Raw genomic sequence first — 22275 nt, forward strand, 5'->3', positions numbered from 1 at the left:
TAGGCTACAACTGTTTTGGTTATATATGTTAAGAATTTCATCCGGAGTTTACCCGATCGGCCACTAATTTTGGCAGAAACCCTGGATAGATGCTTAAAATGGAGGTTCTGATCATAACGAATGGGAGAACCTCCCGAGGAAATTCCCAGCGATCGTTCTGTTAGCTTTGTTGCTTGCTAATTGAATATAGCAATTCTAAGATTCTTAGGGATCTTTCAACACTAGGGTATTTCAACATCATTCAAGGAGTATGAGTATCATCCATTTTTCCTTCCTTCCTGCAGTACTTCACAATTGTCTACATTAGGACGGAATTTTGCTTCAGGCAGTTTCACGGCCAGAGCTACGTAGGGGTGGGACTTCTGTCAGTTGCCACAACCTCACGGCCTCGACCCATTTTTCTGGGTCAAGATCAATTTAAAAAAATGCACATTGAGCTCCCAGTAGTAACTCCACTCTTGCATGGCCAGAAAATTGTTTGTTCATTGCAGCACCCGAAAGGGGAGGAGCTACTGTTAGTGCATTAACAGACCTCTCTAAAGATCAAAAACAATTTTGCATGAATGGCTCTCTTGCCAATAATGCAACTGCACGCAGAAGAGAGAAAGAAATAGACAAAACTAAGACATCTCCCTCCATTTAGCACTCATTCCGCTGCTGCTACAGTAGGTGGATCAGCCTTTCCTGGTCTTACAGTGGGTCAGCAGGAAGGCAGGGAAATTTACATGTTCCTTTAGCCCCACCCTCTTGCCTTCATTTTAAAAGCTGTGGTGTAGTCAAGGGACAGGCAGCTGAAATTCCTGTTGAGGGAATGTCTAATGCTAGAGTTAGGAGCAGGAATTTGAAATCGGGTGGTATAGTGCAGTGTTGTCGAACTGAAATTGTTGACTATCCACAGGTGACACCATTTAAGCCACATGCATAATTTTAGAAGAAAACACATTGCATACACATACACAACACATAAATGTACTTCATATGTATATATACTTAGCAAATATCTACCACTATTCATTAACCAAGGAACCAATGAATGGTCTCCTTCTGTGTCGTACATTTCTATGATTCTATGATAATATGAAACACTCACTACGATCAAAAAACACTTGCAAACTCTGCTTTTTGTCTTACCATTTTACCAACAAACGCACAAAAACGGTTAAATTACACATGCAAACAGCATGAAAATTGGATACTAAATATTCCTGGATGTAAGGTGTTCAGGAAAGATAGGGGAGGAAAGAAAGGAGGAGGGGTGACAGTATTGATTAAGGAGAATATTCGTGCTGGAGAGAGGTTATCCTGGAGGAGTCAAGGAGAGAATCTATTTGATTAGAGTTAAGAAATAACAGAGGTGCAATTACACTACTAGGTGTATTCTATAGGCCACCTACTAGTGGGAGGAATTTAGAGGAACAAAATTACAGAGAGGTGCAAGAACTATAGAGAAGTGATAATGGGAGACTTCATTTATCTTAATATAGACTGAGATAGTAATAGTTAAAGGTCAGAGGGGGAACAATTTCTGAAGTGTGTTCAGGAGAATTTTCTTGATCAGTACGTTCCCAGCCCAATGAGGAAGGAGGCATTGCTGGATCTGGTTCTGGGGAATGAGGTGGATCAGGTGGATCAAGTTTCAGGTAAGGAACATTTAGGGAACAGTGATCATAGTATAGTATAATAAGAACATAAGAAATAGGAGCAGGAGTAGGCCATATGCCCCTCAAGCCTGCTTCGCCATTCAATAAGATCATGGCTGATCTGATCATGGACTCAGCTCCACTTTCCTGCCCGCTCCCCATAACCCCTTATCGTTTAAGAAACTGTCTATTTCTGTCTTAAATTTATTTAATGTCCCAGCTTCCATAGCTCTCTGAGGCAGCGAATTCCACAGATTTACAACCCTCAGAAGAAATTTCTCCTCATCTCAGTTTTAAATGGACGGCCCATTATTCTAAGATCATGCCCTCTAGTTCTAGTCTCTCCCATCAGTGGAAACATCTTCTCTGCATCCACCTTGTCAAGCCCCCTCATGATCTTATATATGTCGATAAGATCACTTCTCAATCTTCTAAATTCCAATGAATAGAGGCCCAACCTACTCAACCTTTCCTCATAAGTCAACCCCCTCCTCTCCAGAATCAACCTAGTGAACCTTCTCTGAACTGCCTCCAAAGCAAGTGTATCCTTTCTTAAATATGGAAACCAAAACTGCACGCAGTATTCCAGGTGTGGCCTCCCAATACCTTTATATAGCTGCAGCAACACTTCCCTGCTTTTATACTCCATCCCCTTTGCAATAAAGGTTTAGGTTAGCTATGGAAAAGGCCAAAGAGCAGTTTAGGGGGAGAAATTTAGCATGTCAGCGCCCCCAGTTAGCGCCTGACATGACGCTAACAGAGCTCTCAGGCAGTAGCGCCATGGCGGGACGAATCCCACAGTTAGCGCCTCGGCACCTCTCGCCATGCAGATTGTGACATCAGCGAACATGCAACGCTCGCTGGGCGCCCAATCTGCAATCTTCAGTAGCGCCCCCAGCCTTACCATCTCGCGCCAGGGAGTGGAGGCATGGAGCAGCTGGTTGGGGGCTGATGGGGCGCTACTTAAAAGGATGCACCCCAGCTGTCAAGGAACTTCCGTTGCAAAGGTCAGTTGTGAGTGGCAGAGAGCACAGGATGTATCTGCAGGCAAATAAACACTGCTTAGTCCCCGGAGTGTTGCAGGCCATCGAAGAACTTTGCATTTCATCCCACAGCATATCGCCGTTCTGCACTCCCTGAACCATTGGGGGCTGGTAAGCAGACTCCAGTGACCCTCCCTTTTAATAGCTGGAAGTCATCTTCACTAATGCTCACTCCAGATTACACAACACCTCCTATTTGTTATCGTTTTGAGCCTAACTCCACTCACCTACACCATTAGCACCTGATTTAGTGCTCCCCTGCATTTTTTGAGCACTGAGACTGAATTTAGCAGGTAGCGAGATTGATTAACACCTGGTGCTAAACTTTATAGTCCCTAGAGTCAAAATACTTAACTGGCGGAGGGCCAATTTCAGTGGGTTGAGAACAGAGCTGTCCCAGGTAAATTGGAATCAAAGAGCGGCAGGAAAAAGCGTAATGGAACAATGGGCTGCCTTTAAAGAGGATATGATTCAGATACCGTCGAGGTACATTCCCACGACGGGGAAAGGTAGGACAACCAAAGCCAGAACTCCCTGGATGACGAAAGAGATAGAGAGTAAGATAAAGCAGAAAAAAGGCGCCTATAACCGATGTCAGGTTGAGAATACAAGTGAGAACCAGACTGAATACAGAAAGTTCAGAGGGGAAGTGAAAAAGGAAATGAGGGACAAAGATGGAGGGTTGGGACCAAAAAGGAGACTTGCTCGTGGAGGCAGAGGGCATGGCTGAGGTGCTAAATGAGTACTTTGCATCCGTCTTTACCAAAGAATAAGATGCTGCCAAAGTTATAGTGAAAGAGGAGGTAGTTGAGATATTGGATGGGATAAGAGGAGTTACTGGAAAGACTGCCTATACTTCAAGTAGATGTCACCAGGACTGGATGGGATGCATCCTAGGATGTTGAGGGAAGTAAAGGTGGAAATTGTGGAGGTACTGGCCATAAGTCTCCAATCCACCTTGGATACAATCTATATGGTGGTGGTGCCAGAGGACTGGAGAATTACAAATATTACAGCCTTGTTCAAAAAAGGGTGTAAGGATAAACCCAGCAACTACAGGCCTGTCAACTTAACCTCGGTGGTGGGGAAGCATTTAGAAACGATAATTCGGAACAAAATTAACAATCACGTGGATTAATTAAGGGAAGCCAGCACGGATTTGTTAAAAGCAAATCGTGTTTAACCAACTTGATTAAACGTTTTGATGAGGTAACAGAGAGGATTGATGAGGGCAATGTAGTTGTTGTGGTGTACCTGGACTTCCAAAAGGCATTTGATTTGGGGATTTTAAGGGAATCAAGCAATATGGGGATAGTGCAGGAAAGTGGACTTGAGGTAGATGTTCAGCAATGATCTTATTGAATGGCGGAGCAGGCCCGAGTGGCCGAATGGCCTACTCCTGCTCCTATTTCTTATGTTCTTATATTCTTATGTTGATAAAATGCCACTGTTGTGTATGTAATAACTCGATAGACTGAATACTGTAAACTCACTCAGGTGCAAACCTGGCTCAACTTTATTCGGGCCCAAAGTGCCCATGTTACATGGTGGCTTGCTTTATATACCTGGCTCTCGCACACATGCGTACAACCCAATAACCTCCGACAGTGGCGTCCCCTGGTGGCTAGTAACCCCAAGCATACGTAATAGGCTTGCCAGCAAAGTTGAAGCCCATGGAATAAAAGGAACTGTGGCAACATGGTCATAAAATTGGCTAAGTGACAAGAAACAGAGAGTAGTGCTGAACAGTTGTTTTTCAGACTGGAGAAAGATGTACAATGGTGTTCCCCAGGGATCGGTACTAGGACCACTACTTTTCTTGATATATATTAATGATTTGGACTTCGATGGAAAGGGTACTATTTCAAAATTTACAGATGACACAAAACTTGTAAGTATAGTGAACAGTGAGGAGGATAGTGATAGACTTCAAGAGGACATAGACATGCTGGTGGAATGGGCGGATACGTGGCAGAAGAAATTTAATGCAGAAAAGTGGAGTGATACATTTGGGAAGGAAGAACGAGGAGAGGCAATATAAACTAAAGCATACAATTCTCAAGGGAGTGAAATGCAGAAAAGATTGTCAGGAGATTTGATAGAGGTGTTCAAAATCATGAGGGGTCTAGACAGAGTAGATAGAAACTGCTCCTGTTGGTGGAAGGATCGAAAACTAGAGGACACAGATTTAAGGTGATTGGCAGACAATCCAAAGACGACATGAGGCAAAACTTTGTTACACAGTGAGTGGCTATGATCTGGAATGCACTGCCTGAAAAGGTGATGGAGGCAGATTAAATCGTGGCTTTCAAAAGGGAATTAGATAAGTACAGGAAAGAAAACAATTGCAGGGCTACGGGAAGTGGGACTAGCTGAAGTGCTCTTGCAGAGAGCTGGCACAGGCTCGACGGGCCGAATGGCCTCCTACTATACTGTAACAATCTATGATTCTATGATTCAAATGTGAGTATTGAGATCACATGCCCTATGACGATGTAAATTACTCACTTTTTTAATTTACTAATTACAAATGCACTCAGTCACATCTGGATTTCCAATTAGCCAAATAGAAACGTAGAAAATAGGTGCAGGAGTAGGCCATTCGGCCCTTCGAGCCTGCACCACCATTTAATAAGATCATGGCTGATCATTCACCTCCGTACCCCTTTCCTGCTTTCTCTCCCGATCCCTTGATCCCTTGATCCCTTGATCCCTTGATCCCTTGATCCCTTGATCCCTTGATCCCTTGATCCCTTGATCCCTTGATCCCTTGATCCCTTTAGCCATAAGGGCCATATCGAACTCCCTCTTGAATATATCCAATGAACTAATATCAACAACTCTCTGCGGTAGGGAATTCCACAGGTTAACAACTCTGAATGAAAAAGTTTCTCATCATCTCGGTCCTAAATGGCTTACCCCTTATCCTTAGACTGTGTCCTCTGGTTCTGGACTTCCCCAACATCGGGAACATTCTTCCAGCATCTAACCTGTCCAGTCCCATCAGAATTTTATGTTTCTGAGATCCCCTCTCATCCTTCTAAACTCCAGTGAATACAGGCCCAGTCGATCCAGTCTCTCCTCATATGTCAGTCCTGCCAGCCCGGGAATCAGTCTGGTGAACCTTCGCTACACTCCCTCAATAGCAAGAACGTCCTTCCTCAGATTAGGTGACCAAAACTGAACACAATATTCCAGGTGAAGCCTCACCAAGGCCCTGTACAACTGCAGTAAGACCTCCCTGCTCCTATACTCAAATCCCTTCGCTATGAAGGCCAACATACCATTTGCCGCCTTTACTGCCTGCTGTACCTGCATGCCAACTTTCAATGACTGATGTACCATGACACCCAGGTCTTGTTGCACCTCCCCTTTTCCTAATCTGCCACCATTCAGATAATATTCTGCCTTCGTGTTTTTGCCACCAAAGTGGATAACCTCATATTTATCCACATTATGCTGCATCTGCCATGCATTTGCCCACTCACCTAACCTGTCCAAGTCACCCTGCAGCCTCTTAGCATCCTCCTCACATCTCAAACTGCCACCCAGCTTCGTGTCATCTGCAAACTTGGAGATATTACACACAATTCCTTCATCTAAATCATTAATGTATATTGTAAATAGCTGGGGTCCCAGCACTGAGCCCTGCGGCACTCCACTAGTCACTGCCTGCCATTCTGAAAAGGACCCGTTTATCCCGACTCTCTGCTTCCTGTCTGCCAACCAGTTCTTTATCCACGTCAGTACATTACCCCCAATACCATGTGCTTTAATTTTGCACACCAATCTCTTGTAGCTGGCTTATTGGATAACACTGATATAGTGGAGGAAAATCACGCGCTAAATTTCATCTGTCATTGTTTTGTCCATTTACATATTTTTCCAACTCATTTAGTGATTATAATCTGTCTGCTCTGTCTACTAGTTTGATGAGACATACACATTTTTAAGTCTGGGTCCATCCCATCATAGGGCTTTCTGCAGTCTTTTGTCCTTAAAGAAGTCAATTACATTGGCCAGGCAGGATCTTCCCCATCTGAACTTATGTTGACTACTATTTTACTAGCTTATCGTTGTGCTGATAATCCTTAAGTTTACCCCTGATAATTGATTCAATTACTTTAAAGGAATTGTAGTTGCCTGTTTTTGTTTAATTGCCCTTTTTGAATATGAATATTACATTACTCTGTTTCAAATCTGCTGCTACCTCCCCAGTATCCAGTAACTCCCTCATAATTATCAATACTTTACAAATGTCTACCCTAATCTTTCTCACTACTCTGGAGATAAATAATCTATTCCTAGGAATTTGTATTGAGACATTTTATCCTGTGTAGCACTTCCATTTATGTTGTATCTAAATGATTGATATTGCCTAGGTTATCTTGTTTTGTAGGGGGCATGCTTCTTATCTCTTCCCTTGTAAATACTGGGAAGAAGTCATCACTCAGAGTATTTACTATCTTCTGCTTATCCTCTGTTTAAAGCCCATTTGTATATTTTCAAGGGAGTATAGAATCTAGTACCACCCACTCAACCCTCGATAATCCCGACACTTTCGTTTGCCCTTATAAATTCTTGTATCTTCCTCTAAAGTCATAACCCTTATACATTAAGGTTCTTGATCAACAGACAGTTTTATTCTCTGGAGTTGCACATAAAATTTATTCCAGTCTTGTTAGCTTCACTGTTTTCTGTGTTTTTGTTAAAACTTCAATAACCATTTTAAAAAGTAATTAATTGCTGCATGATGATAGTAATGAATTATGTCACTGAATGTTGATTTTGTCATGTATTTTGTTATATACACCTATTGCCGCGTAGCACTGCAGATGCCATCAAAAATATATTGGCCCAGATTTTGTCCTCTGAAATTGACCACAACTGCAGGTTTTAGCACATGTCGACCTAAACTCAGAAATCCTGTCGTTGCAGTCAATCATTCCCTGCTCCGCCACAGGCTGCGCTGTGGAACCCCCCATAGCCGGCAATCAGCTACATCAGTTGAACTGATGAAAATGTCAGCTTTTCTGTTTTTTTTAAATCACTGTTAAACACCCATAAAAAGTTATGCCTGTTGAAATAGGTGTAATTGGGGTTTTAACAGCATATTGACTGCTGAACGACTGTTTTAGCCCTGAAAAACAAATGTTATATTTGTGGAATGTCAAATTTCTCCATTAGGATAGAAATTTACTAGATTTGTTTTAAAATGCTAAGTTTTTTAAAGTATTTTTTAATGATATTTCAGCTTCTACCTTAACCCCATGTGTATGTCCCAATCTTTATTTTGCTCTCTGTAAAAAAAAAAAAAAAATTAAATGAATTGATAATCAGTGCTTTTTATTTCCTGGTTTACTGTCTGTGAGAAGTCTTCAATGTGATTGGCTGCTTAGACAGCTTTATGATATCACTGCTGCTCTATGCTAGGAATCCCCTTTTGGAAGCGCTACAATCAGTTTAATGTCAGGAAAGCTCAAGTTTTCACCACAGAGATCGAGAGATCTTTATGGGCAGCTTTCTTCGAGGTCAGCGGCAATCGATGTCAGTTCGCCGCAGACCGCAAGTTCCAGACCAATGAGTATAAATTGCTGTTACTGATATTATTATACAATTGCTTAACACACTTAAATGAAATTCCTCTCCTCATTATTCGAACCAAGGCATTAACTTTTAAAATAACAGTAAGTTCTACCCTGCTATCAGGATTGAGTTGTATACATGAGAATGCGCAAAGCATTTAAAACAAAATTAAAGAGTTAGATGCATTAACAACTATGGAAGAATGTGATATGGTAGCTATAACGGGGATATGGCTTAAGTCTGGACAAGACTGCGACCTTTAATATTTCTGGGTATAACATTTTCAGAAGAGATAGGAAGGAGAAAAAAGGGGAGGGAGGCACAGGTGTTACTGTAGAATTCTACAACGGTATTAGAATATAAGGGGGCCCTAGAAGATTGCATTAAGGCAGAATTCATGTTAATAGAGTTAAGAAATAGGACAAGGTGTGCATTACAGGCCATCAAACAATGAAGATGAGCTGCATACAATTCAAAAAAAATACAAGAACGAAAAGGAAATAATAATGGTGATTTTAACTGTCCCAAGATAGACTAGAATAAAGATAATCCATGCAGACAAAGTGGGGAGCACCTTGTAAAATACATACTGGACTGCTTCCTAGATTAGTATGTTTCTAGTCCAATAAGAAAAGATGCATCACTTGATTTCATTCCAGGAAATGAAGCGGGTAAATAACTGATGAAAGTAAGATTGTGGGAAATAATGGTCACAACAATAGGTTCAATGTAAAAATAGAGTCAAAGGTAAGAGTGCTGGACTGGAAAAAGGCAAAGTTCAGAGTGATTCAAAGATTATCTGGTCCAAATTAACTAGGCAGACAAGTTATTGAACAAGTTGACAGATCAGCAGTAGGAATTCTTCAAATACGAAAGAAGGAAAGAACTTGCATTTATACAGAGCTTTTCTCATCCATGGAACATCTCAAAGTCCTTCACAGCCAATGGAGTGCTTTTGAAGTGTTGTTATTGTTGTCCTTAACTCAACATCCAGGGGTATTCAACATTCAGGAAGGATAGACAGAAAGAAAAAGGAGGTGGGTTAGCATTGTTGGTTAAAGAGGAAATTAACACAATAGTAAGGAAGGACATTAGCTTGGAGGATGTGAAATCCGTATGGGTGGAGCTGCGGAATACCTAAGGGCAGAAATTACTAGTGGGAGTTATGTACAAGCCACCAAACAGTAGTAGTGAGGTTGGGGACAGCATCAAACAAGAAATTAGGGATGCGTGCAATAAAGGTACAGCAGTTATCATATGCGAATTTAATCTACATATAGATTACTGGTAGCAATACAGTGGAGGAGAATTTCCTGGAGTGTATTAGGGATGGTTTTCTAGACCAATATGTCGAGGAACCAACTAGAGGGCTGGCCATCTTAGACTGGGTGATGTGTAATGAGAAAGGACTAATTAGCAATCTTGTTGTGCGAGGCTCCTTGGGAAAGAGTGACCATAATATGGTAGAATTCTTTATGAAGATGGAGAGTGACAGTTAATTCACAGACTAGGGTCCTGAACTTAAGGAAAGGTAACTTCGATGGTATGAGACATGAATTGGCTAGAATAGACTGGCGAATGGTACTTAAAGGGTTGACGGTAGATAGGCAATGGCAAACATTTAAAGATCACGTGGATGAACTTCAACAATTGTACATCCCTGTCTGGAGTAAAAATAAAACTGGGAAGGTGGCTGAACCGTGGCTAACAAGGGAAACTAAGGATAGTGTTAAATCCAAGGAAGAGACATATAAATTGGCCAGAAAAAGCAGCAAACCTGAGGACTGGGAGAAATTTAGAATTCAGCAGAGGAGGACAAACGGTTTAAGTAGGAGGCGGGAAATAGATTATGAGAGGAAGCTTGCTGGGAACAGAAAAACTGACTGCAAAAGCTTCTATAGATATGTGAAGAGAAAAAGATTAGTGAAGACAAATGTCCGTCCCTTGCAGTCAGATTCAGGTGAATTTATAATGGGGAACAAAGAAATGGCAGACCAGTTGAACAAATACTTTGGTCCTGTCTTCACGAAGAAAGACACAAATAACCTTCCGGAAATAATAGGGGACCGAGGGTCTAGTGAGAAGGAGGAACTGAAAGAAATCCTTATTAGGTGGGAAATTGTGTTAGGGAAATTGATGGGATTGAAGGCCGATAAATCCCCGGGGCCTAATAGTCTGCATCCCAAAGTACTTAAGGAAGTGGCACTAGAAATAGTGGATGCATTGGTGATCATTTTCCAACAGTCTATCGACTCTGGATCAGTTCCTATGGACTGGAGGGTAGCTAATGTAACACCACGTTTTTAAAAGAGGGAGAGAGAGAAACGGGTAATTACAGACCAGTTAGCCTGATATCAGTAGTGGGGGAAAATGTTGGAATTAATTATTAAAGATGAAATAGCAGCGCATTTGGAAAGCAGTGATAGGATCGGTCCAAGTCGGCATGGATTTATGAAAGGGAAATCATGCTTGACAAATCTTCTGGAATTTTTTGAGGATGTAACTAGTAGAGTGGACAAGGGAGAACCAGTGGATGTGGTGTATTTGGACTTTCAAAAGGCTTTTGACAAGGTCCCACACAAGAGATTGGTGTGCAAAATCAAAGCACATGGTATTGGGGGTAATGTACTGACGATAGAGAACTGGTTGGCAGACAGGAAGCAGAGAGTTGGGATAAACGGGTCCTTTTCAGAATGGCAGGCAGTGACTAGTAGGGTGCCACAGGGCTCAGTGCTGGAACCCCAGCTATTTACAATATACATTAATGATTTAGATGAAGGGTGACTTGGACAGGTTAGATGAGTGGGCAAATGCATGGCAGATGCAGTTATAATGTGGATAAATGTGAGGTTATCCGCTTTGGTGGCAAAAACACGAAGGCAGAATATTATCTGAATGGCGGCAGATTAGGAAAAGGGGAGGTGCAACGAAACCTGGGTGTCATGGTACATCAGTCATTGAAAGTTGGCATGCAGGTACAGCATGCGGTGAAGAAGGCAAATGGTATGTTGGCCTTCATAGCTAGAGGATTTGAGTCTAGGAGCAGGGAGGTCTTACTGCAGTTATACAGGGCCTTGGTGAGGCCTCATTGGAATATTGTGTTCAGTTTTGGTCACCTAATCTGAGGAAGGACCTTCTTGCTATTGAGGGAGTGCAGCGAAGGTTCACCAGACTGATTCCCGGGATGGCAGGACTGACATATGAGGAGAGACTGGATCGACTGGGCCTGTATTCACTGGAGTTTAGAAGGATGAGAGGGGATCTCATAGAAACATTTAAGATTCTGACGAGATTGGACAGGTTAGATGCAGGAAGAATGTTCCCGATGTTGGGGAAGTCCAGAACCAGGGGACACAGTCTAAGGATAAGGGGTAAGTCATTTAGGACTGAGATAAGGAGAAACTTCTTCACTCAGAGTTGTTAACCTGTGGAATTCCCTACCGCAGAGAGTTGTTGATGCCAGTTCATTGGATAGATACAAGAGGGAATTAGATATGGCCCTTACGGCTAAAGGGATCAAGGGGTATGGAGAGAAAGCAGAAAGGGGTACTGTGGTGAATGATCAGCCATGATCTTATTGAATGGTGGTGCAGGCTCGAAGGGCCGAATGACCTACTCCTGCACCTATTTTCTATGTTGTTTTGTCGACAAACAAAGCAGCAATTTTGCACACTAAGATCCCATAAACAACAGATAAATGACATCATCTGTTTTAGTGGTGTTGGTTGCAGAATAAATGTTGACCAGGACAACAAGAGAACTCTGCTGCTTTTCTGCAAATATGAGGTGCAGAGTACAAAGTTTTAAAAATCCTTTAAGTAGGGTGTGTTAGCGTGAATGTTTTCTAGCAAGAATCACTCAACACTCGGGATCGGTTCCAACGCCAAAACGGCCTTTATTACGCCGGCGGGGAGGAAGCCTCTGGTCTAAGTCCAGGCACCTCTCTCCACCGAACAAAGAAATTCATCAATATTTATATGTTTTACAATAGTTCATTACAATTACTCAGCCCATGTCGGCTGGACACAATCCAATCATAACGATTACAAATCGATTCCACTGAGCCAATGGAATTGGCCCCCAGGCACCAGGGGACTGCGTGATCATCTCATGTTTTAGCTGGGGCTTATTCATAGCCTCGTGATATTCTCCAGACCCCCTTATCTCTACTGTCCTTGGGTTCTGCTTCCGCCTAACCTCCTTATCCTTACACAGTCACAGGAATTTCTTTGTTCAGTATTCTGCTCGGACATCTTGTCTGTGGTTTGTTGATTAAGGACGTTCTGCTGAGCTCGCCCTTTCCAGTATTCCTGTACACGGAACTGCAGTGTCATCAGCTACCCAAAAATGTAGTCAAGCTAACTGTTAGCTGAATTCCCCTAGTGCTTTGCGGAATCCCTGGCAGCCATTTTATATCTGGCTACCATTTTACACATACATACATGCATACATATATTCAGCAGGTGCCTTTGCCTTTGAAAGTGCCCTACAACAGGGTGCATCAAAGTAAAATGTTCAGTGGATAAATAGAGAGAATAAGCTGAAGCTTAACTGAGAGACATATGATAACAAATAAGACTAACAACAAAGAAGATAATTATGAAAAATATAGTGATTAGTAGGGCTGAAAGGAAATATGAAAAAAGACTAGTAGATAATGTGAAAGGAAATTGTAAGGAATTTTACATGCATGTAAAAGGTAAAAGAATAGCTAATGGGAGGGTACAACCACTTGAGAAAGGGAGCCTAATTACGGAGGATAAAAGTATGGTGGAAATATTAAACACATATTTTACATTGATTTTAACAAATGACGATGGAAGTGAGAACATAGATCTACTTGAGAGGACATGATAGAATTGATAAAACTACCTGTAGAAAAGGAATTGGATGTAAAAATAAAATCAGAACTCAAGATGGATAAGTCACTAGTCCTTGATGGCACATTATTCTAGGTTATTAAAAGAAGTGAGAAAGAAGATAGCAGAAGCTCTGGCTACAATTTTTCAGCTCTCCTTATATATGCAAACTTTGCCATGGGACTGGAGAGTACCCGATATTCAGTAAGGGAAGGAAAGGTAATCCGGGTAATTGTAGACCAGCTAATCTTAATGCCAGTTAATGGTAAATGCTTAGGTCCAGAAAATCCTGGGCGTTTATCCGCCAACGCAACATCAGAGGCCCACGCCCAGCCCAATCCACCCTTGTTAAGGCAGAGCATCACCATGCTGCTGCACCTGAGGTTCACGCAAGGCACTGGGTCGAAGAAAATGTTCTTCTTTGATTCTTCGTAAGTCTCCAAGTTTGATTACCTTAATCTATTAAAGGTCTGGGGCCATTATGCAGGCCTCAAAAAGCACATTCCACTGAGGTCTTTCAATGATGTGGGAGGAGGCGGTCAGAAGAATCCTCATGACAGTAAGGCCTGCTGCTTCTCTGCAAATATGAGGTACAAAGAGTACCAAATAAATAAATATCCTATAAGGTGAAAAGGAGTGCACGTCTCCCCACCTCTGCACTGGATTTTAAAAGACCAAGGCAAATGATGCTGAATTCGGCATAACCAAGTTTCACTGCTTATTCCATGCCCCCCAGCAGAAATCAACCATCCTCTCCAGGAATTTGTGCCTTCAAGATAAAATTCGTGAGCATTTAGAAATGCATGGGTTAACGAAGGACCACCAGCATAGATTTGTCAAAACAAATCATGCTTGATAAATTTAATAAAGTGTTTTGAAGTGACAGATTGGTTGAACAGATAAAGGAAATGCAGGCAATGTAGTGTATATAGATTTTCAGAAGGTGCTTGATAAGATGCCTTACAAGAGACTAGATAGAAAAATTCAGGCATATGGTATAAGAGGAAATGCAGCAGCATGGATAGAAAGTCAGTTGACAAACAGGAACAAAGAATTAGTGTTTTCTGGTGTTTTTCAGAGTAGAGAAGGGTTGGAAAGTGTATACACCAGGAGTTCACTTTCGTTCTCGATATATATTGATGATTCAAACTGGGTAATAGGGAACACAATCTTGAAATTTATTGGCAACACAGAAGTAGGATATTTGACAAATAGTGAAGAGGACTGTTATAGACTTCAGAAAGACACAGAGGTTAGCCAAACAAGTGACAGATATAATTTAATGTAGAGAAGTATAAGGTAATAAATACACTTTAGGAGGGAACGCACAGAAGGCTGTGGATGAACAGAAAGACCTAGAGGTTCAAATATATAATTCCTGAAAGTGCAAATGCAGATAGATAAAGACATAAAAAAGGTCCATAGAATTTGGGGTCATACAGTATGAGAGTACAGTATATAAAACATTGGTTATGCCACAATTAGAACACATTGTAGAGTTTTTGATGTCCCATTATAGAAAGGACATTAAAACCATACATACAATGTATATTCAGCAGATATGGGAGGCTATAATTATGAGGAGAGTTTTCCACAAGAGCAGAGAAGGCAAAAAGGTTTAAAAATTATGAAGTGTTTTGATAGTAAATTAGGGAAAGACTAGTTCTTCTCATTGGGGAGTCAGTCAATTTAAAATAATTACTGAGTAAGGAGAGATGTTAGGAGAAATTTCTTTACACAGAGGTTTGTTAAGTCTTACTCATTTTGGTTTACAAATATGAAAATGTGGTTTATTTTTATCTGAAAGAAGAAACATTCCTTAAACAGAGATGTTTAAACAGATTTACAATCTGTCTCATTCTGTAATTATAAATTTCACTCTGAACAAAACAGACCTGTTGCAATAGTGAAGAAGTGGTCTAAAGAGTTAATGAACCATCTGATTCCTATCAACAAAGCCCTTTTTTTCCTGCAGGTGGCAGCAGGGTTGAAGACTGAGTTGGAAATTGAGCTTTATGCCATGGCAATTGGTTTGGAATGTACTGAAGGAGCAGGGTACCTTTGCCATCACCTAGCGATCCAGACTGAAGCAGAAGAATTGTTCCTCCCCATTCTTGCAAATATCTTTTCAAATTTCACTGACATTACTTTCCTAGGCAAGGTTTGATGGACAACTCATTGTTATAAGGCCTTAATTCTGAAGACAAAGGGAGGTAGGGTAAGAACTGTCTTGATGCATCTTTCAGCACTACAAGCACATGCCCATCCATTGGCTAAGCAGAGAGCATCTTTCGCAAAGAAGCATTATGCTCTGCCTGTATAAAAATGAAATTTAAAAAAACTTAAAACACTGCTTTTATTTTATAGGGCAGGGCACACAAATTTTGGTTTAGTTTCAAAAAGATTAGGTGCTTTTGCTGAAACAAAGTTACATCCATTTCTTTATGCAATCTCGGTGAACTGGTGCCAGGAGTAACTAGCTGCTAGTACGAAACTAGTCAACAATCTACCATGTTGACTGACCACAATCTTCCAGCTTGAGTTCACTTGAATAATTAGTATGAGTTCCTTAGAGTACCGTTGGCCTTGAGCCAAGAGCTAACCAAATGGGAACATGTAAAATTTGGCTTAAGTGTAACGGTAAGTAGCCACGTAAGGGGGTGTGGGGATATTTTTTTCAGCCTTTATAAAGCATCAAAGTGGATCTGAAGTGTTTTTCAGCCTTTGTTCAGGCTGTGAAGGAAGAAAGATTAACAAGTACAGATAACAATAAAGTGAAAGGAAGTCTGTAGGCACGTGACAAAATAGTGCAACAGCCAACCACCTTAGCCAAGTAGCCTATTGTCAGGTCTAGAATTATCAGATACATGATGCCCCTGAGCTTCTCAAGGATTTCCTCCATGCAAGGCATAAGCTAGGCATCAGCTTTTGTCACGTCATTTAATTTGCTATAATCTATACAGAAGCACATAGTATTGTCTTTCTAGAGCCCAGGACCAACACCACCACAAGATCAAGGACAACCTACACCCAGATCCAACATTATGTGTATTTATCTGCCTATGTGTTGCCTTGCACTTTGTGTTACAGGATATGCATGTTGGAATACTCAATTGTTTACCTGGAGGCAAGCTGGTTTGCATAGTCTGACTTGCCTGTGAACAAAGATTGATAACATAGCAACATTTTGCTAGCTTTCTGTTTGTGTAGGACATAACTGAGCTGAGAGTAATTTGCCCACCAAAGGAGCATGCTTTACTCTCAGATAAGAAGTCAATAATCTCACTTTTCTTGCCCTCCTCTATAGGTGATCATGATACATAGGGCCAGTGAGGCAAGGCTTTACTATATCCATGTGGTATGCCTGGTGTTCATGTGATGGATTGGGTATCTTGACTACATAGCTACTATTTGTATCATTATACCATACAAACATACAAACATATAAAAATGACTGGCAGGAAAAGACCAGCTGTTCCATCAAGCCTCCCCCACCATCACGATGCCTGGAACCCATCATGATGCCTGGAACATCATGACTAGACACCTCCTACACCCCCACCAACCGCTCTCCTCCACAGCCATGTAGTCTCCTGAGATTGGCAAAATCCAAGAGTCTATTAGGTAAAACAAATCTGGAAAATTCCTCTCCGACCCCCTCAGCCAATCAAAACCAGTCTAGGAGATCACTTACCTTTCGATCTCTGCCCTAGCCAAGAATCGGTCCAGCTGTCTTTTGAAAGAGTCAGCACTCAGCACACTCAACACACAAGTCAGCAAAGCATTATAGAGGCTCACTACTCTCTGGAGAAAAGAAGAACTGCCCAACACCTAGCCTATTCCCACTCTTGCATACTTTAAATGTATGTCCCCTGGTCTTCCCCAATCTGTCAAACTGAAATAATCTGTCAATAGTCACACAATCAAGCCCTTTCAGTACTTTATATATCTCTCTTAGGTGGCATCTAAGTCTATGCTGCTATGAAGTAAATAAACCCAGCTCTATAAACCTATCTGAGTAATTATGTTATTTTTTAGCCAGGAATCATTCTTTTAGATCTCTTTTCAACCTTTTCCATGCGAGGGGACCAAAACTGGGCCTAGGTTCAGTCTAACCAAGGACCTGAATAATGACAGAATGGTGTTTTTTTGTATTTATTCATGCAAGGGATGTGCACATCACTGGCAAGGCCAGCATTTATTGTCCATTCCTAATTGCCCTTGAGAAGGTCATGGTTAGCCGCCGCCTTGAACCGCTGCAATCCGTGTAGTGAAGGTACCGGTCAAATCTCATGATTTTTAAGAATTTGTCTCATGATTTATGAGACGTGGGGTTGGCATTACTGCACTCAGGTGCTGGGCTCCACCATCATTGAGGATGGAGATGTTCATGGAGCCTCCTCCTCCCGCTAGTTGTTTAATTGTCCACCACCATTCACGATTGGGTGTTGCAGCACTGCAGAGATTTGATCTGATACGTTGATTATGGGATCACTTAGCTCCATCTATAGTATCCTGCTTCTGCTGTTTAGCGTGCTTGTAGTCCTGTATTGTAGCTTCACCAGATTGGCACCTCATTTTTGGAATGACTGGTACTGCTCCTGGCATGCTCATCTATACTCCTCATTCAATTAGGGTTGGTTCCCTGGCTTGTTGATCATGGTGGACTGAATAATATGCCAGGCCATGAGATGGTGGTGGAATACAATTCTGCTGCTGCTGATGGCCCGATCTGTTCTGAATCTATCTCATTTACACCGTGGTAGTGCCACACAACACAATGGAGCGTGTCCTTGGTGTTATGTATGGAGAAAGAGTCAGACTGAATACTGTGAGCTCAAAATAAAGTGTGACCTTAGTCTTTTATTGCAGGTCTCCAGAGTGCCTCTCCAACCTGTGAGGCCTCCTTAAATACCTGTGCTCCCAAGGGATTATGGGATCCGTTGAGATTCCAGTGGATGAGCCCTCTGGTGGCTGTACAGAGTATATACAAGCTTACATATATAACACTTGGTGTGAAGACAGGACTTTGTCTCCATAAGAACTGTGCAGTGGTCAGTCTTACCAATACTGTCATGGACATTTGCATCTGTGACAGGTAGTTTGGTGAGGACGACGTCAAGTAGATTTTTCCCTTGTGTTGGTTCTCTCACCACCTGCCGCAGTTATGTCCTTCAGGACTCAGCCAGCTCAGTCAGTATTGGTGCTACCGAGCCACTCTTGGTGATGGACATTGAAGTCGCCCTTGATACCCTCTGCTTCTTCCAAGGGGTGTTCAACATGGACGAGTACTTGTTATGCTCATTAAAAAAAGAATGAAACTGAGTACTGTATGCAATGAGTAAGTGTGACCTTAGCTCTTTTAGTTAAACTCCAAGAGTGCTGGTACAGCGTGGGAGGCCTGCTTATATACAGTGCTCCCAAGGGATGCTGGGATCCCTTGGGACTCCAACAGGTAGGCCCTCTGGTGGTGGTGTGCTACAGGTTGCCACGGGTTACATACATAACATCACTCCCTCCCAAAGTCGATAGTACACTTATTTGCAGGGTGAGATGATCTGGGATTTTCGATCCCTTGTCGATCGTCTCGATACAAATGCAGGTGTGGGTGAGTTGGTTGGTTCTTCACTGGGCAGCTGGCCTTGCCGGGCTGCTGGGGATGGTGAGTTCGGCTTCGTGGTCAACCGTGATGTCGGTTGCCACTTCTGTGTGTGTTGGAGGGTCGAAGTTGGTGGTGTCCTCTTCAGGTTGCTCGTAGCAGTTAGTGAACCGCAATTTGGTTTGGTCCAAATGCTTTCTGCATGTTAGTCCATTGGCCAATTTGACCTGGAGCACCCTACTCTCTTCTTTGGCTATGACCGTGCCAGCAAGCCATTTGGGACCATGTCCATAATTGAGTACAAACACAGGGTCATTGACCTCAGTATCACGTGACAAGTTTGCGCGATCATGGTACGAGGTCAAGCGGCTTTGTTGATGCCGCCTGCCCTCGACATGATCATGGAGATCAAGGTGGACAAGAGAAAGCCTTGTTTTGAGCACCCTTTTCATGAGCAGCCCGGCTGCGGGAACCCCGGTGAGCAAGTGGGGTCTGGTGCGGTCGCTGAGCAGGACTAGTGACAGTCGGGTCTGCAGGGAGCCTTCCGACACATGTTTCAAGCTTTGCTTGATGGTTTGTATTATGTTCCTAACACAGATCAGCCTGCACACAGGGAGGTTAAAGTAACAGTGATCTCAGTCTTTATTAAAACACTCCAGAGTGAGGAACAGGCCTTAGGGGCCGGCTTATATACAGTGCTCCCAAGGGATGCTGGGATCCCTTGGGACTTCAGGGGATGCGCTCCCTGGTGGCAGAACATGGGAGTGCATGCTTTACAGGTACACAACAGTTTGAACTGCCCGTTCTGCCTGGCCGTTGGATGCGGGCTTGAACGGGCCAGATGTGACGTGCTTGATCCCATTGCGGGTCATGAATCCTTGAATTCAGCACTGGTGAAACACGGCCCATTGTCGCTGAAGGACGTCAGGCAGGCCATGTGTGGCAAACATGGCTCGTAGGCTTTCGATGGTGATGGTGGACCTGGTTACAGACATTATTACACATTCAATCCATTTTGAATAAGCATCCACAACAATCAAGAACATTTTGCCTAGAAATGGGGCTGAAAAGTCAACTCGGATCCTAGACCACGGTTTGGAGGACCACAACCACAAACTTAGCGATGTCTCTCTGGGTGCATTGCTCAGTTGAGAGCAAGTGTTGCACTGGCGCACGCATGACTCTAAATCTGAGTCGATGCCGGCCACCACACATGGGATCTGGCTATGGCTTTCATCATTACTATGCCTGGTTGGGTGCTGTGTAGGTCGCATATGAACATTTCTCTGCCTTTCTTGGCAAGACCACGCGATTACCCCACAAAAGACAGTCCGCCTGTAAGGACATGTCATCTTTGCACCTCTGGAACGGCTTAATTTCTTCCTGCATCTCTGCTGGGACGCTGGACCAGCTCCCATGGAGGACACAGTTTTTTACCAGGGACAGTAAAGGATCCTGGCTGGTCCAGGTCCTAATCTGGCGGGCCATAACGGGTGACTTTTCGTTTTCGAATGCATCCATCACCAAGAGCAAGTCTGCAGGCTGTTCCATTTCCACCCCGGTGGTGGACAATGGTAGCCGACTGAGAGCATCAACGCAGTTCTCTATGCCTAGTCTGTGGCAGATTACATAGTTATATGCCGACAGCGTGAGCACCTATCTTTGGATGCGGGCAGAGGCATTGGTGTTAATCCCTTTGCTCTGAGAATAGCGATGTGAGCGGCTTATCGTCAGTTTCTAGCTCAAACTTGAGAACAGCTACTGGTGCATTTTTTTCATCCCTTAAACGCACGCCAGAGCTTCTATTTCAATCATGCTGTAGACCCTTTCGACCTTGGACCGACACCTGGACGCATAAGCGACCAGTTGCTATATCCCTGATTCGTTAGTCTGTTGTAACACACACCCGACCCCGTATGATGACGCATCGCAAGCTAGCACTAATCATTTACATGGGTTATACAGAACAAGCAGTCTGTTTGAACATTTTCAGATTTATGCCTTTCTCAGAGGCAGCCTCTTGTGAATTCCCCCATACCCAGTCGTCTCCCTTGGACAGTAGCACATGTAGGGGTTCTAGCAAGGTGCTTAACCCGGGTAGGAAATTACCGAAATAGTTGGAGTCCTAGGAACGACCGCAGCTCTGTCACGTTCTGTGATGTCGGTGCGCTCTTGATGGCTTCCGTCTTGGCGTCAGTGCGTCTGATGCTGTCTGCCGCGATTCTTCTCCCTAAGAACTCGACCTCTGGTGCCAGGAAAACACACTTCGAGCATTTCAACCTGAGTCCCATGCGATCTAGCCGACGTAGAACCTCTTCCAGATTCTTCAAGTGTTCGATGGTGTCCCGACCTGTGACCAGTATGTTGTCCTGGAAAACCACAATGTGTGGAACCGACTTTAGCAGGCTCTCCATGTTCCGTTGGAAAATTGCCGCAGCCGACCGAATCTCAAACGGGCATCTGTTGTAGATGAACAGACCTTTGTGCGTGTTGATGCAGGTGAGGCCTTTCGAAGATTCCTCCATCTCCTACATCATGTAGGCCGAGGTCAGGTCCAACTTGGTGAATGTCTTTCCTCCAGCCAGGGTCACAAATAGGTCGTCTGCCTGTGGGTAGCGGGTACTGGTCCTGCAGCGAAAAGCGATTAATCATTACTTTATAGACCCCACAAATTCTAGACCATGCCATCGGGACAATCGGACTGGCCCACTCGTTGAATTCCACTGGCACGATGATGCCTTCTCACTGCAGCCTGTCCAGCTCAATTTCCACTTTCTCTCGCTTCATATACGGTACCATCCGTGCCTTGTGGTGGATGGGTCGTGTACCGGGAACCAAGTGGATCTGCACCTTCGCCCCCAAGAAATTTCCAATGCCTGGCTCAAACAACGATGGGAATCTGCTCAGAACCGAGGGTCTGCCTATGATGATTATCTTTGATAAAAATTCTCAAGTCATTAGGAAAAGTATTGCTGTCTGTGAACATAACTAATGTTTCTGGGAAGGGAGTGACATTGGCAATGGGTTTTTACTTCTAGATAAAACAAAAAAAACTTTTAAGGGAAAATAGCAACACAAATTTCATGAAAAAAATAATTTGGGTGAAATACTATCTATATAGCTAATGACAAGAAAATTGTTAAAACCTTAACCATCTTCACCAGTTTTAACAGAAAATGTTTACAAGAACAGACCAGAGGAATTTCCAAAAAGTGGAAAAGCTGCAGGAGTGCGACTGGTCTGTACTGACCCCACCTCCCGCATGGACATCATACGTCCTCGCAGACCTCCAGCAGAAGGTACAAATTATGTACTGTATAAGTTAACATTCTCCTGGTGATCTGAGAACATTATGGTTACTCTTGAATGTCTTGGCCAATATTTATGAATGCGTCTAACTCTTTTTGGAGTTCACCTGCAAAACATAAAACATTAAACGGTGCCACCCGACCTGGGTGACACTCCAGACATTTACAAGGCCCTTTTTTTTTCCCCCCTTTTTTTTGTTTTTTTTGTGTTTTTCTTTTTTTGGTTTTTTTTTGGGCACT

General features: G+C 42.9%; 1 protein-coding gene across 6 annotated transcripts in view; it reads left to right on the forward strand.

Moving 5' to 3' along the window:
* The window catches only part of spag17 (sperm associated antigen 17), a 564758-nt gene that overhangs the window by 537582 nt on the left and 4901 nt on the right, over positions 1–22275 (forward strand). For all 6 annotated transcript variants that reach the window (XM_070893521.1, XM_070893526.1, XM_070893524.1 and 3 more), the window contains 2 exons: positions 15104–15248; positions 21889–22026. In XM_070893521.1, coding sequence (XP_070749622.1) covers positions 15104–15248; positions 21889–22026 — 283 coding nt within the window. The remainder of the gene's footprint in view (positions 1–15103; positions 15249–21888; positions 22027–22275) is intronic.

This window comes from Pristiophorus japonicus, chromosome 11 (assembly GCF_044704955.1).
Source record: "Pristiophorus japonicus isolate sPriJap1 chromosome 11, sPriJap1.hap1, whole genome shotgun sequence".
Lineage (NCBI taxonomy): Eukaryota > Metazoa > Chordata > Chondrichthyes > Pristiophoridae > Pristiophorus > Pristiophorus japonicus.